This window comes from Sceloporus occidentalis, unplaced genomic scaffold (assembly GCF_023333645.1).
Source record: "Sceloporus occidentalis isolate IW3139 unplaced genomic scaffold, rSceOcc1.0.p SCAF_10, whole genome shotgun sequence".
Classification (NCBI taxonomy): Eukaryota; Metazoa; Chordata; class Lepidosauria; order Squamata; family Phrynosomatidae; genus Sceloporus; species Sceloporus occidentalis.
The window spans coordinates 22,939,413-22,954,937 of record NW_028316990.1 but is presented as its reverse complement, the minus strand read 5'-3'; the positions used below and the strand labels follow the sequence as shown (position 1 = coordinate 22,954,937).

Here is a 15,525-nt window from a genome sequence, read left to right as displayed (position 1 = left end):
GGCAGTTGTGTTTGCAGACTGTAGATGTGTTTGTAGAAGGCAGATGTGTTTGCAGTCTGCAGGTGTGTTTATGGAAGGCAGATGTGCTTGCGGAAGGCAGTCATATTTGCAGATAGCAGATGTGTTTGTAGAAGGCAGTTTGTTTGTAGATTGCAGATGAGTTTGCAGAAGGCAGATGTGTTTCAATAGAGAGGAAGCCTTCTGACAGCCTTCCTTCCTTCACAGTTTGCCCTTGTTGTCTTTACCTTGCATCCTTGTTGTCCCATGTGTCTCTTCATGCATGGCCTCCCAATACATCTCTTCCTCTTGGGCCTGTTACCCACCTCGATCCTCAAAGCGGAAGAGGCGGGATATAAATAAATAAATAATTATAATTATTATTATTATTATTATAACTTTGGGCTTTGGTTGGGGTTTCTTTTAGGAAACGAAGCATTTGTTCACACGGAGTGTGTCTATACTACACAGTCACAGCAGCTTGATAGCCTTGTAACTGTCATGGCTCCATCTTGCAGAATGCTTGGATTTGTCATTTGGTGCAAAATGGCCCAAAGCCGTTTGTGCAAAAGTAGTTTGCACTCAATTAACTCAGCAAGGGGAGAGGAGAGACGGAGTCTTGCCCTTCCCAGTTGGTTCAAGTAAAAGCAAACTGCTGCAACCTCTCCTATCTTGCCTGTTATTCTTTATTAATATCTTTGGTCATCTCCACCGCACTCTGATGTTGCCTAGATACATATGTCTTGTCTTCATCTGTGAAATGTTGAAAGGCACAGGAGATGATGGCTAGGGGTGCGTAGTGGATGTTTGTGTGTCCCTCCATCCCTGAGCCAGTAATGCTGCCTGCGTTGTGTGCCTTCCCCTTTGTGTATCCATGGGGCATATTGCTCTGCCTGAGAGGTGAAGGGAAGGGATTAGAGACCTTCGGAGCTCTGGGTCTTTAGGCAATCAAGCCTCCATCTGGCCCTGTTTTCTGCATTCTTGCTTCTAATCTGGGGAACTGGGAGAAGCTGCCATGATTCCAGAACAACTTCATGCCGGGTTCAGCCGAGGGGAAATGCCCCAGACAGTCACGTCCCGGGCTTCCAAAACCATCCCAAACCCCATAACCCAATTCTTTGCAGCCTCTTCCCAGCCATAATTCTGCAAGCCAAAAGGAATTGCCTCCAGACCATTTCTATACCTTTTCTCCAACATGGTGCACCCTTTATCTGAAATATCACAGCTAAAAAGCAAACCCAAATGAAGTTATGTATTAATTGAAAGAGGAAAGGAGAAAGTGTGGGCTTTCAGAGCTGTCCAACATTGGAATAGACTGCCTGGGAGGATGATGGGCTCTCCTCTTCTTTGGAGGTCTTTAAACAAAGGTTGGATGGGAATCGCTCACGGGTGCCTCAGGTGTGTATTTCTGCATGGCAGGCTATGATTCTATTATTCCTCCAAGGTCAGGACATTCCTGAGAGCCAGCATGGTTTCAGCATTGAACTATGACTCTGGAGAGTAAGGTCTGATTTATGGCTCGGCCATGGAAACCCATTGGGGGACCTTGGGCAAGTCACACTCTTTCAGCCTCAGAGGATGGCAATGGCAAGCCCCCTCTGAACAAATCTTGCCAAGAAAACCCCAAGATAGTCGCCATAAGTCTGAAAGGACTTGAAAGCATACAAAACAACAACAACAACAGGACGATCCTGGCTCTCTATTACTTGAGTTGCCTTGTCCTTTAGAGCTGTCTGTCCTTCTATACTCCAAGAATTTTGAAAGGCTAATATTAGCTGAAGAAATCCGTATGCAATGCTATTTCTCATTTAAAAAAAAGAAAACACACCCTGCAAGGTGGGCCCTTGTTCTGCCCATCTTAGTGACAAGATATCAAAAGAGGTGGGAAAGGTTTTCTTGTAAAAGGTGGCAACACTAGGCAGAAAACTGCAGGTTCTGTTTTTGGGGGAAGAAGTGGGTGGGAATCCAGTTCTGGCCCTTTTCCTGGGACTGAAAACTGGCATCCAGAGTGGATTCCAGGCCTGCAATCGGGATCCGATGCCAAGGCAGACCTTCTGTTTCATGGGGCAAGAAGAACTGGGACAGCTTCCTTGATGCCTTTGCTTTCAGGTGGCAGGAAGGTGTGTGTGTTTGTGTGTGGAAGAGAGAAGGGGATAATAGGTGCGATTGTGCCGCTCGTCTCCTCTTTCTCTATGCACACTCTTGACTGCGGGCATATTTGGTGTGCCCAGCAATGCCGCTTAGTCAGGAGAAGGGGATATATATATATATATATATATATATATATATCCCCCAGAGAGAGATCAACCTTCTGCAGCTCCTCTGATTGGATGTGTCCTCGCTGCTTCTTTTTGGAAGTGGCAGCAGGTGCAGGACTGAGAGACACACAGTTGCTGTGCTGGACAGCTTCTTCTCTGGGCATCCTCTTCCATCTCCCTTCTCCTTTGTTTAATACCTTTTGAGTGTTTTGTTCATCTGGGACTCCTTGGATCTGGCACAAGCCAAATCCTCTAGCTGGATAAACATCAACCCATCCACCTCAGCCCTCGGTTGCTTTCCCCCCTTTCCTTTCCATCATTATTATTTGCTTGTTTATATTCTCCTCCTTAAACCCTTCCTCTTTCTCTCAGTGGATTTCAAGCCATTTATCCAGAATTAAGCTCTTTTCCGATTTTAATTTGCTGGCATTTTTCTCCCCCCTTGATCCCTTCGGCTGGGGAGATCAGGCACGTGCCCCTTTTTCCTGGCTGTGACTCTTCCCACCCCATCCGATCCCCCCTTCTGCTTCTGCTTCTTTTCCTCCTCCTCCTCCTCCTCCTGTTTTCTGCCATATGGTTTGCAGGTCCTTGGGAAGGTGCAGAATTTTAGCCTCCAGCTCAAGGATGTGTGGAAACAGCAAGGAAGGAAGATGAGCTGCCTTGGGTAAGTGCAACCTGGTCCCTTTTTGGATGTGTGCATGTCTTGTGAGAGAGGAAAATGTCCTGATGATGTCTCTTGGCACTGTGCTGAGGTCTGCGACTCCATCCACAAAGGTTTGTTATCTTTCCGCATCCTCCAGATCAAAACTGGGAGAGAGAGAGAAAGAAGAGCATTCCTGTGACTTCAAACCAGCAGTGACTCATTTTCCTGTAGACCCAGTGGATAGGAGAGAAAAACTTTTATTTCAGACTTTGATTTCTGGTGCATCTTGGCAGGCAGTTGTTGGGGGGAAGCTGAGCCCTGAGTTCCTCAAAGGTTACACTGGAGGGAGATTTCCACCTCGGATTACCAGGGAAAGAGTGGCATGGATGGATGGATGGATGGATGGATGGATGGATGGATGGGTGAGTGGATGGAAGGGGGGGTTTCATGTCGCACGCCAAGGTCAGGAAGTGACCAGATGTTGCTGAAAGAAAGGTCTCTCGCTTAAGGGGCCAAGGGTGGATGCTGGGGATTTGGATGATGGAGGCAGCCGCAGGTCTCAGGTTGTGGTCTCAGGGATATTGCAAAGCCTTATTGCATTGGGGGGGGGGAGTATTCTTGTAAATAGGCATTCTTCACCTGCAGTGCTGAAATCATTCACTTTCGCTCTCTAGCTTTAAACATAGTTTCCTTTAAGATACAAGTATTTATTTTGACAGCCTACACCAGTTTCTCCCCTTCAAATAGTTGGAAGAAAGAAAGTAGAGGGGAGGGAATAGACAATGCAACTGAACCAGCTTTAACTGGAGCTTTGAGTTTTCAAAGGCTTTGTCAGGATGGAGAAGGAGGACGCCAGAGACAGTATGCTGCGTTGCAAGGGTATTGGAATACTTTTGCTGTTGTGAACGAGCTTTGCCAGCAAGCCATGGAAAGCAAGGTGCATTGTGGTACTCACTGGTGCCAAATTAAGCTTTTGTACTCACTTGAAACTCTTGTGAAATGCCACTGCATTTCCCTTGTCTTGGAGGAAGAGTTCTGTGAAACCCAGAAGGCTTGCACACTCTCTTACCATCTCTCTGTGTTAAGCTACTGGTTGCAACCTGCTTTGTATTGTCTCCTTTTTCAGGACCAAGCACTGTTTGTTACAAAAAGGCAGGGTCATGGATGCATTTGCTCTTTCTCTTAGCTTGCATTTTAAGTTCAAACTGTATTTGTCTTCTAGTTGACATATTGGAGAACTTGGCTAAACAATAGATTTGGTAGTTTGTTCTGGATGAGATCTGGATTTGCTGGACTACCTCTAGAATTTCAGGTGTGAATTGTTTCCTGTCTTTCCCATGAGACTCCTGAGATCATCAATCCCTTCTTGTCTCCCATCTGAGGGGTCACCAAGACCGACCCTGCTTAGCTTCCAAAATTAGCCAAAGGTGTCTTTATTCATTTCAAGGTATTTTTAAAGTAATAGTTGTGTGTCCAAGTTGACACTCAGGAAAGATAAATGGTGATATACTGTACAATTTAATGATTCAAACAACAGATTTCAGATCAGGAGCTACCAGTGACTAATGCTAGGAAAGCAATGTGCATAAACATATATTTGCATCTCTCTGTTGACTCACTTGCTGTTTATTTTTAATCATTTTCACCTTCGTCCAAATGTCAGGATTGCACTTTGCCAAAACATTTCCGCTAGTAAAATGTTGGACTGAGTAAATGGACTCTCAGCAAGAATTCCTTTAAGAAATGCCTTGTTGTCACAAAGAGGGGCCAAAAATTATTTCCACTGAGATGGTTGTTTAGGGTTAAAACCTTTTTTCCTAAAGGATGTTCCTCAAGTTGTTGGGTTTTCTTGCCTCTCTGTGCAACTTTCCTGCAATGCAGCATGGTCTACTTTTCTTTGGACATAACATTTTTCCTTTGCTTTTTAAAAAGCATTGCACAGGCAGGATGGTGGATCGGATGAGCAGACCTCCTTCCTCTTCTGCAAACCAGTTTTCTCCATCTTTCCGGGAGTTTTGGGGGCGAATGCAGACTTTCTAATCAGGGCTGGTTCAGCCTCTGAGATTATATCTATTCCCGCTGGGATCTCTCTCATTACAGAAGAAAACACTGTTGGAATTTGTGTTAGTAATAGCTGGATGTGCAATCCATCTCCTCTTTCCTGCATTCCTCCAGCTTGGCTTTTTTGTCGTCGACAGAAATTCTCTGAATGCAGCAATGTTTGCAAAGTCCTCTCATAGATGTGTATATGTGTCCTCAAGTTACCCAGGAATTTCACAGGGTTTCTCCCCTCCCCAAATCTACCTAAATCATTCTCCCCGAAGGGACCAAGGCTGCTCACAGATTTCCCATTAATGTGTACAGTGGTCCCTCCACATTCACTGGGGTTAGAGGTGAAGGACCCCCTTGGGAAAAACCACAAATAAAAACAAACAATATTCTTTTTACCTAAGAGACCACTTCTCTAAGAATCTCCAGGTCCTTCAGTGCAACTTTATGGTCAACATCTGCCAGAAGTTGATTGTAGAATCATGGTGGAGGACCTACAAAAGCCTAGAGAAGTGTTTCCTCTTGTAATCTCCAAGTCTTCCAGTGCAACTCTATGGTCAACTTCTGGCAGAATTGCGCTAGAGGACCTAGAGATTCCTAGAGAGAACATATTAATCAAAACCATAAATAATCAAAGCCGCAAAAGTCAGAGCCACAAATTTGGAGGGCCAACTGTATTTTGGGGACTTACATGAGAAAGGCCGAATTCTCAAGACCTATTTTGGGTGCTGATGATGGAGCCAAGCATTGAAATTTGACAGATCTGTCCCCATTATGCTCTCCAAATCTATACATGTCCTATTGCAAAGAACAAAATGATGCCACTGTCCTAGGCTTGTTGAATGCCTCATCTTTTCAGAGAGCGTTTTGCAGATGAGGTGCAACCAAATATCCTTTTGCTAGGGCTGGGTGTTCTTTCCCCCTCGCAGGGACATAGCCAAGGGGGGGAGGGTTCTTGGGGTCCGGACCCCCCTTCCATTAGAAAAATGAATGGTGCGTGCTGCTACGCCGCCGCACTCAAGCCCCATTATAATGGTGGTACTTAGTCTGGACCCTCCTCTTTCTAAAATCCTGGCTACGTCCCTGCCCCTTGCCTCCATCCATTGCAATAGTCCTGATCGTACAGGGTAAGCTGCAAATCCCTGCTTTAGATCGCGACTTGGCCATGAAATGAGCAGATTGCTTTGCTGGCCGGTGCAGAAGAGAGCAGTTGGTGAGAGAAGCAAGAGGCTTGCCAGTTCTCTTTCACTTCTTGGTTGAAATCATGCCCCTTTCTTCCTTCCCTCCCTCTGTGCTGTCTTTCTGTCAGAATCGCCCTTTGGAAGATGGAGAAGGACAAAAGTCACTTGATCGTCACAGATGAAATTACCTGAGCCAGGGACCCAGGATCTTCTTTGGTTACCAAAAGGTGCACTGCCGTCCCATCTCACACTGCTCTGCCACCACCGCCACCGAAATCCCACACCAACAAATCCAAGCTGATTCTGGACAGAGCCACATTATAACTTTTAGCAATAGCATCCCAGGGACGGAGGAGCTGTCTATTAATAGGGAAGGTCACCCACAAAACTAGCAGAGAGTCGAAGCCGTCTGCATTGCCTTCCTTACGATGCTCTTCCTAGCTTTTTGGCCTGGTGAGTGTGAGCCATGGCAATCCAAGCAGATGGCAGCCGTGGGGGGTGCTGGAGTGGGGTTCAGGGAGAGATTAATACAGGGCAGAGGTTGCCCTACAAAATCTGTGATTAGGGAGGTAGTCGGATGAATAGACCTGGCACGCATCACTGTTATTAGTTTCCATTTTGTAATCACATATTTCATTTTTACAATCCCATTCTGGAGGTGTCTGACCTATATCAGGGGAAGACTGCCCTTTAAAGTCACCTGTTCCTCCTCATTGCTCCGGAAGAAATGGAGAAAGGCATCTTTTTGTTATAGCAAGTGCTTTTCCTCACTGACGTATCTTGCATTTAGCATGATTTCCCCCCCATGGTTGGTCACTGGGAGGTAGACACAGGCTTAATTCGCATCTCTCGCTCCTGATGTTTAGGCTTCAGGTGACAGGTTTGTTGCCTGCAACGGTCTCACACTTGCCCCTGTTCACAGGTTGTGCCTGGGTTTTATAATATTTGCAAAAAACAAAACAACAACAACAAAAAACAACACCAAACTAACCCATGGTGCATGGCCAAAATGTGTTGGATTGCTGGCCAGCCTGTTCCCTGTGCCCAAACTGACTGCTTTGCTTGTGGCCATGGATCCTTGGTCTCCAGCTGGTTATCCCTGGAGGCTGCAGCCTGCCTCCTTCTTCCACTGCTGATGGATGGCCTGGGAATAATCCTGCCCAGCGCAGTGGTTTTAATCCACCCTGAGAGGCGTCTTCCTGCACAGATGACAAGTCCTGGGTGAGCTTAAGCTGTTTTGGCAGCTGTAAACCATCCATGCATCTCCACCGGCTCACCGTACCGCCATTTGCACCAACACCATTTAATTCTGCTGTGACTCCTAAATGAATACAGATGAAGCAGATGCTTCAGGTGGAGGAGGCTAAGCATAAGGCTGTGATCTGACCAGTGGTTCCCGCTGCACACTTTGTAAGGGAAGAGAAGAGAGTCTGCCTTTTGCACTAAAGCATAATATTATATTGTTAGTGTGTGCCTTCAAGTCATTTCCGACGTATGACAACCCTAAGGCCATGAACTGCTCATGGGCTTTTCTTGGCAAGTTTCTTCAGAGTAAGTTTGCCCTTGCCATCTTCTGAGGCTGAGAGAGTGTGGCTTCCCATGATCACTCAGGGGGTTTATGTGGCCAGTCTAGGAATATTATATATTTATTCCTTTAATCATCAATGTGTCAGAACATACGGTGGAACATATGTGAAATCTTGCAGATGGGTCTCTAAAAGAGGCCCATCACCTTCCAGAATGGCTGGTGGGCATTTTCTCTTTCCTTCATCCCTCTGAGAGAGAGAGAGAGAGAGAGAGAGAGAGAGAGAGAGAGAGAGAATTTATTCCCGTTATCGCAGGAGGTAATTTCGGGCCTGTTAATTGGCACTTTCAGAAGAGCTTCTCTGGAGTCCTCCTTTTCAGAGAAGCGGCAGCATCACCTTCGTAAGAAACTGCAGCCATTTTAAGAGACAGCAAGAAAATAATGAAATAAAAATGGTCTTGTCTGTGTTTGAGGCATTTTTGGGAACCTTGGTGCCAATCTGGACAGAAGGCCGAAGCAGGGAGAAAAGGAAGAGGCCAACTTCTTATCTCTGGGGTGAACAAAGCAAAGGAAGAGGATGTCCTCACGTCATGCAAAGCCACTTTGGATGCAAGCAGGTCCAGCAGTGAGAGAGTGAAGAAATTATTCTGCAGGGCAAGTATTTCTTTCTGGTTAAGATCATCAGGATATCAATCCTTCCTGAAGCAAACTCAAGAGATTTCTTGGCTGTCTCTGTCACATGCCGAAGATGGTAAAAGATGGGAGATTCTTTCAGCATTTCTGGTCCATCCCTGCTGCCCTCCTCTCTGTTGGGTTCATGCTCTCAAGAGCTCTGCTCATCCTTGGTGGCATAAGATACCAAAATGCAGCTCTGGGTGTTTTTAGACCAGGAGTGGGCACCTGCCATTTTCTTCCCCTGGGAGTCTCTGATGAAGCTTTGTTGTTGTTGGGTGCCTTCAAGACTTATGGCAACACTAAGGCAAACCTATCATGGCGTTTTCTGGGAAAGATTTGTTCAGGGAGGTTTGCTATTGCCTTCTCCTGAGGTTGAGAGAGTGCGACTTGCCCAAGTTCACTCAGTGGGTTTCATGGCCAAGTGGGAAATCAACCTGATCTGTGCATAGTCCAACACTCAAACCATTATGCCATGCTGGCCCCCAACAGACTGCTAAGCATACCCTTCCAAAGGAAAGTGGTGGAAGGTCACTTCTGATTTTGATAAAGAGGCATTGTTATACATTGTAATTTGTTTTTAAAATTGCTTTGCAGGAGTGGCAGTTTATCCCTTTTTTATGAGGACAGGAAAATAGTGAGCTGGGGAGTTTGGAGAAGTCAAAGACCAGAAAGACAGATTTGGGAGCCACATATGTCCCTCAGGCCACCCTTTACAGACCAAAAACAGGGCTCTCCTAGCACTTCCTACCAAAACGTATCATATTTATCTTCCTTTCCTCCTCTCCTGAGCTGGCTGGGGTTTTTTTTTAACTGTTAAGGGAAAAGATGCACATAGTGGTGGAAAAACAGAGGCACGTTCCAAGCCATGAAGGCATCATGTGGGAAAAGGGTATGCAAAAAAATCTTTTGCCATTATTATTCCTAGTGCTACTACAATTAGTATCTTTTCTGCCTCTTCCCCAATACTGGGACCCAAGGTAGCTAGCTGTCAATGTAACTAGAAAATGGGAAACACAATGGGAACCACAAGAAACCTTATGCATGTGTAACTTTTCCTACAGAAGCAGATGAATAATAATAATAACAATTCATTTATATTCTGCATTCCCCCCCCAAAATGGGACACAAAGTAGGCTTGCAATATTTAAAGAAAATGCATATTGGAATACATGCAACAATGTTGGTAAATATAGATAATAAAGTGAAATGCTGGAGGATGTGAAGACCCAACATGTGCAGCTTTCCCCTGTGCAGCCCAAACATCGGATAACAGCCGAAAAGTGCTAACATGAAAATACAGTTAAACAGATTATAGCCCCAGGCTTGGTCCCACTGGGCCAATATCCTGAGCATGCCAAAAAGCCGTAAGAAAGGCTGCCAAAGACCAAAGTGTCCTCGGCTGCTCTGCGTGCATGGGCTGGGTCGGCATGGGCATGGACACACCTGTATGCCAGCAGTAGCAACAGCAGCAAAGGGGCCTTCCATGCAGTGGGCTGGAAGGCTGCTGGTGAGCAAACTGTGATTTTGCTGTCAGACAGCAACCGAGAGAAAACACCATCTGGAGGTTCAGCATTAAAAATACTCTGTGTTTGCGCACATGCAAACAGACACACTGACACATACTGTGCCTTCTACAAACGCAACCTGTGGACGTTAGCATGCCAAAGGGACCAAACAGTACCCAGGTTGTGGCCTATAGAAGTGAGGAGGAGAAGGAGGAACCAGACTCAGATGCACATCCTCTCTTTCCAGGGGTTGGGGAACTTCTCTAGATGGTGGAAGGAAGGACCAAGCATCTGGGAGGAGCCGCTAAATGTGTTATTCCTGGAATAGCAAGACCCAGCAGCTGAGAATTGGAGACAAGGAGGAGAAGACTTTGTAGCTGGCTTTGCATCCCTTCATGGGCACCCAGCTGCTGGGTTTCTCTCTCTACCTGTTGGGTTTCTAAGGGTTTGGGCTACCCTTGGCTGTTTTAGCCAAAGCTCCTCTGCCACTGCTTTAAAGTCTGTCCCTTGTCATGTTTCCCAGGATCTTCATCCCTAGGAAACACCGGCAGCGCTTCGACGAAGTGGTCTCCCAGAGCCTCATCAGCAAGCTTTGCCGGGCCAAGAGCGAGCAGCCAGGGGGCCGCCTGAGACGCAGCCGGAGCGAGGACCACCACGAACGCCTGCTGGTCTCCACCCGGGCCAGCTCAGTGCCACGGAGCCACGAGGAGAGTGGAAAGGGGCTCAGGAAGGCCTCCTCCCTCATCGCCAGTAATGTGGGGTCAGGGGCAGCACACAGGTGAGCCCCCTTACCTCCCAAATCCCCAACATCCATTCCAGAAAAGTAGGCACTTTGTTCTACATAGAAATGCTATTTTCTGCACAGAACAAAGGATCCTTTAACGCTTCAGGTATGGTTCATACATTGCAACTACGAGGACTAGTAACTTACCTTGCCTCTCCAGGACCGTCCGGGTCTATAAAGGCAGTCGGAGCTTTGGATTTACGCTACGCGGACATGCCCCGGTGTGGATCGAGTCCGTCTTGCCTGGTAAGGAAAATCAAGATTTTATGCGAGTAGCATTTGCAAAGTTACTTGAGTCTTGTTTGTGAGTGGTGGCAAAAGGAGATACAGTGGGACCTTGGTATCGGCTGGAGTTTGGTTCCAGGACCATCCCCACCACCCCCATGGATACCAAAATCTGTGGATACTGAAATCCCATAAATACAATGGCACAGTAAAATGGTGTTCCTTGTATAAAATGGCAAAATCAAGCTATGCTTTTTGGAATTTATATATTTTAAAAAATATCTTAAAACTGTGGATGTTTGAATCTGTAGATAAAAAATATCTGTGGATAGGGAGGGCTGACTGTATTTGATCTTTAGTAAATAAATTTAAATTATAATATGTTTTGTTTTGTAGGGAGTCCAGCTGACAAAGCATCCCTCAAAGCTGGAGACAGAATCTTGTTCCTCAATGGCCTGGATATGAGGTGAAGTAGCCTCTCTTTTGCTTCTCTCCTTTATCATCCCTGGGTTTTATGTCCCTTACGGACCTTGTGGGACCAGTTGGACCTAGGATGGCCAGCACACCTTCCAATGCCCCACTTTGGTAGGGTCAGCCCCAATGAATGCTTCGCCATCCCACTTTCTCAGCTGCTCCGGCTTCTCTCTCCTCCTTCCTTCATCCTTAGCTTACTTTCATTGCTTCAAACTGAGTTCAATGGACAAAAGTAATTTGTACACAATTAACTCAGCACTGGGGAGAGAAGAGGGTGAAGCCTTCCCAGGAGGCTCAGGCAAAAGCAAACTGCTGAAGTCTCTCCTGGATTGTGTATTCTTATGAATAACGTTTGCTATCTTGAACAGCCTTTGATGGTTCCGGTTTTCATCTCTGAAATGTTGGAGGGTATGTGTCAATCTCTCTGCAGTTCCGCAGCAAAGAGTGCGAATCCTGCCTGTGCACGAGGGAGCTGTGTGTCTCCTTAAAGGGGCTTTTCAAGGACTGTTTCCTAGTGAAGAGGATTCTTCTCATTACATGTTGTCTTCTTCTCTGATGCAGGAACTGTTCCCATGAGAAAGTGGTCTCCATGCTCCAGGGCAGCGGTGCCATGCCCACCCTCGTGGTTGAAGAAGGCATCGTCAGCTTTTCAGGTGGTCAGATCTCCTCTTCAGAGTGGAAAGTGGGAACATTTCTTTTTTTTAACCAGGGTGGGCAAAGTGTAAGGCTAGAGCCCTGGTCAAATGCCAGTATGCAGCCACAAGGTTGTGAGTTTGATGCCAGGGGCTCTAAGGTCCACTCAATCTTCCATCCTTTCATAGGTTAGTAAAATGCGTACCCAGCTTGTTGAAAGCAATTGGCTAACACACTGTAAACCACTTAGGGAGTGCTGATTTCACTGTGGAGCAGTATAGAAGTGTGTGTATGTGTGTGTGAGTGTGAGTGTGTGTGTGTGTGTGTGTGTGTGTGTGTGTGTGTGTGTATAGTTTCCAGAAAAGAGCAGCTGGCTGCTCTCCGTGGTTTGTTTTTGTTTTGGCCAGGTAAGGACATGATGGAAAACAGATTGGTTGATCTGCTAACAGAAAATATTGCCGCTTTAGGAGACAGCTCAGTGAAATGTTTTAAAAAGAGGGAGGTGAAGTCTGGTCAGTCTGGGTAATGCTAGTTCTGGTTTATCACTGCAGGTGGCTGCAAAAGGCAGAGAGGTTAACCACAGGCTACTAACTCTCAGCCCAACCTCCTCTCTTCCCTGCTGTTTCTGCAAAGAGCTAATTTGGGTTTTGCTTTGCTTTTTGGGTTTTTCGTTTGTTTGTTTGTTTGTTTGTTTGTTTGGAGGGCAATTCCTTACTAGGCTTAGATTTCTTTTGGGGAGACAGTCTTACAGGTGGGGAAAATACTCGCAAGTTTCCATGGCTGTAGCTGCACTGCAGAAATAATGCAGCTTGACATGTTTTAACTGTCATGGATCCATCACATGGGATCCTGGATCTTATAGTTTGTTCAGGCCCCTGGCAATTGTGAGCCTTTCTCCCTAAATTGCAAACCCTTAAGTTCTATAGGATGCAGCCATGGCAGTGAAAGAGGAATCATAGTGCTATAAAGGTGTATTGTGAATGGTCCTCAGCCATCTCCTGCTTAAGCATGGATTTCACTTCTTTTTTGTGTCTTCGGGCGCAGATTCGGAGTCATCGGAGACTCCCAGCTCCTCTTCGGCCCTCACTTCCTTGCAATGGGTAGCAGAGATCCTGCCCTCCAGCATCAAGATCCAAGGGAGGACTTTCCACCAACAGCTGGAACATCTGCTCACGCCACCCGAACGTTACACGATCTGCAAAGCGCTGGAAAGCTTCTTCCAGCACAGGTATTTATGCCATTGTATTTAATGGGGCATGAGCATCCATGGATATTGGTATCTATGAGGGGTGGTGGTCCTGGAACCAAACCCCACCAGATACCAAGAGCCCGCTGTATTGGGATGCAGACAGAGGACTACCTTCTCCATGTCAGTCCTAGTGCCCAGGAATCTGGAGTTCTTTCCTCATATTCCATGGGACCATTGTCATCTCCCTTATCTCCCCCAGGAACATCGACACCCTTATTGTGGATGTGTATCCTGTCCTGGACACCCCCTCCAAGCAGGTGATCTGGCAATTCATCTACCAGCTGTTGACCTACGAGGAGCAGGAGCATTGCCAGCAGAAGATCGCCAGGTTCCTGGGCTACAAGACCATGGCAGGTAAGCATCTGGCATTTGGTGGGTCATGGCTCTTGGATGAAGATGGAGGAGAGACTTCCTGGCTTCTCAGCATCTTCCATGCTTTGAGAGGGCATGAGGATTCAGGCCCACCAGAAGCTCAGAAGGAATGGAGCTAATTTGATGTTCCCCGGGAAGGAGGTCCATAAAACATGTAGCTACATGCTCTCAGTCTCAGAGGATGACAATGGCACACCTTCTTTGAATAAAACCTGTCAAGAAAACGTCATGATAGGTTTGCCTTAGGGTCGCCATAAGCCGGAAACAACATGAAGGCATGCAACACACATACACAGCTACAGACGTGCCCAAACTGAAAATTAAAATCATGTTAAGATGTCTATAGAGTTAAAACCATGCACATCATTAATATAAAAGCACAAATTAGAAATAGGAGAGCAGAAAACAGGTGATATAAAACAGCCAGTCAGCCTCTTTTAGGGGAAGGCATCAACTTTCCCCCAAAATGGCAGGAGGGTATTAATGTGTCACCCAGATTCCTGCTGCATGGCACCTTTTCCTCCTCCTCTGCGCATGCTGCACTCTTTTTTTTTTTTTTTTTGCCAGTTGCTGTAGCAACTTCAGCACCAACAGCTCTCGCTCTCTCTGTGCATTTGTGGTTATTTTTTGGGGGTGGGATTGTGCACCCCCCCAATGGGCCACATTTAGAACGAATTATTTTAATCGTCTGCACCTTGGAAACAGTCATGGACACGCCAGTCCCTGAGTTAATGCAAAGCAGATTCTTTTTATATCAAAGGGAAACTTTAGAAGGAGGTGGAGGAAGCAGTGTTTTGGGGTGTGACAGAGAATGTGGAGGGCATGCACATGCGTTTTCATGACACAGAAAGTAAAAGGCAGATGTAGTGTTTGGCTCCAGCAGGATCCATCTGTTCCTGGGAATCTGGAACTGCAGCTGTGCCCACTTGGCTGACTGCTGTTGGTGGTGGAGGTAAAACAGGCCATGAATGCAGGTTGAGATAGATGACCCTTTCGGGTGCCTTCCAACTTGGTCATGTATGCACCCTGCCTTTGAAGTTAACCCCTTTCCCTTTTTTCCGCAGCCGAGACAGAGGCCGAAGAGCGCCACCGCAGCTCCATACGCATGGGAGCCCCAGTGTGCCAGAGAAGCGTACGAGCCCATAGTCCGGAGGAGGCTGGTGCTGGAGGTAGGACCCACCGGACATGGGTTTTTGCACAGTGCAATGACTCTTATTGATTTGCCTACCTCCATCTTCATCCCTCCAGAAAGGGTAACCTTCTGTGCCCAAATATGTGAAAACACCCCATCCTTTACACCAGGAGTGAGCAAGTTTCAAGACAGCTAGTGTGGTGCAGCACTTTGAATGTTAAAGGCCCTGTTCACACTACAAAAATAATCCAGGATGAATCTGGGTTGAATCCTTGGTATTCACACACGTCCTGAATGCACTCAATGCACTGTTGGAGGGAGGGTTGGCAATGTCAGAACCCTTTCATTCATTTATTCATTCTGGGTTCTGTCATGATGGTGTAAAGAGTTTAGATTAAGTCATCTAAGTTAGTAATTAGTTACATGCACATTGATGATATGTATATACCATCTTTACCTTGTTGTATATTGGAATGTTTGAAGGCAGATTGGGTAAAGCTGTTGATCATATTTAGTAGTGAACATATATACATACATACATATATATACACTATCATATATAAATATAGATATTAGAGTGTCTTAGCAATATATATATATATGGATTAAATAAAAGTATGTATCGGTAGGACTCAATTGAATAAGCATTATGGGAAATGCCCATCTGCGGCCATGATTTGTAATCAAAGGTGTCACGTAAGCAAAACATAGGCTAACAAGACAAGGAATCTTTCTTTCACACCCTGAGGAAGAATTACGACTGAGAGAGGTTCCACAGGTACAAGCCATCAATCAAGCATGAATAGCTTTTACAAGACAGAGG

General features: G+C 46.1%; 1 protein-coding gene across 3 annotated transcripts in view; it reads left to right on the top strand.

The window, feature by feature from the left end:
- GRID2IP (Grid2 interacting protein) overlaps positions 1 to 15,525 on the top strand; it is a 34,475-nt gene that overhangs the window by 4,565 nt on the left and 14,385 nt on the right. For 2 of the 3 annotated variants that reach the window (XM_089539802.1, XM_089539800.1), the window contains exons 1-8: positions 2,381 to 2,919; positions 10,357 to 10,611; positions 10,778 to 10,863; positions 11,239 to 11,308; positions 11,878 to 11,969; positions 12,994 to 13,177; positions 13,398 to 13,552; positions 14,635 to 14,739. In XM_089539802.1, the coding sequence (XP_089395928.1) occupies positions 2,906 to 2,919; positions 10,357 to 10,611; positions 10,778 to 10,863; positions 11,239 to 11,308; positions 11,878 to 11,969; positions 12,994 to 13,177; positions 13,398 to 13,552; positions 14,635 to 14,739 (961 nt within the window). In that variant the 5' untranslated portion in view covers positions 2,381 to 2,905. Of the gene's footprint in view, positions 1 to 2,380; positions 2,920 to 10,356; positions 10,612 to 10,777; positions 10,864 to 11,238; positions 11,309 to 11,877; positions 11,970 to 12,993; positions 13,178 to 13,397; positions 13,553 to 14,634; positions 14,740 to 15,525 lie in introns of those variants that run through there. The other variant, XM_089539801.1, reaches the window with a different exon arrangement.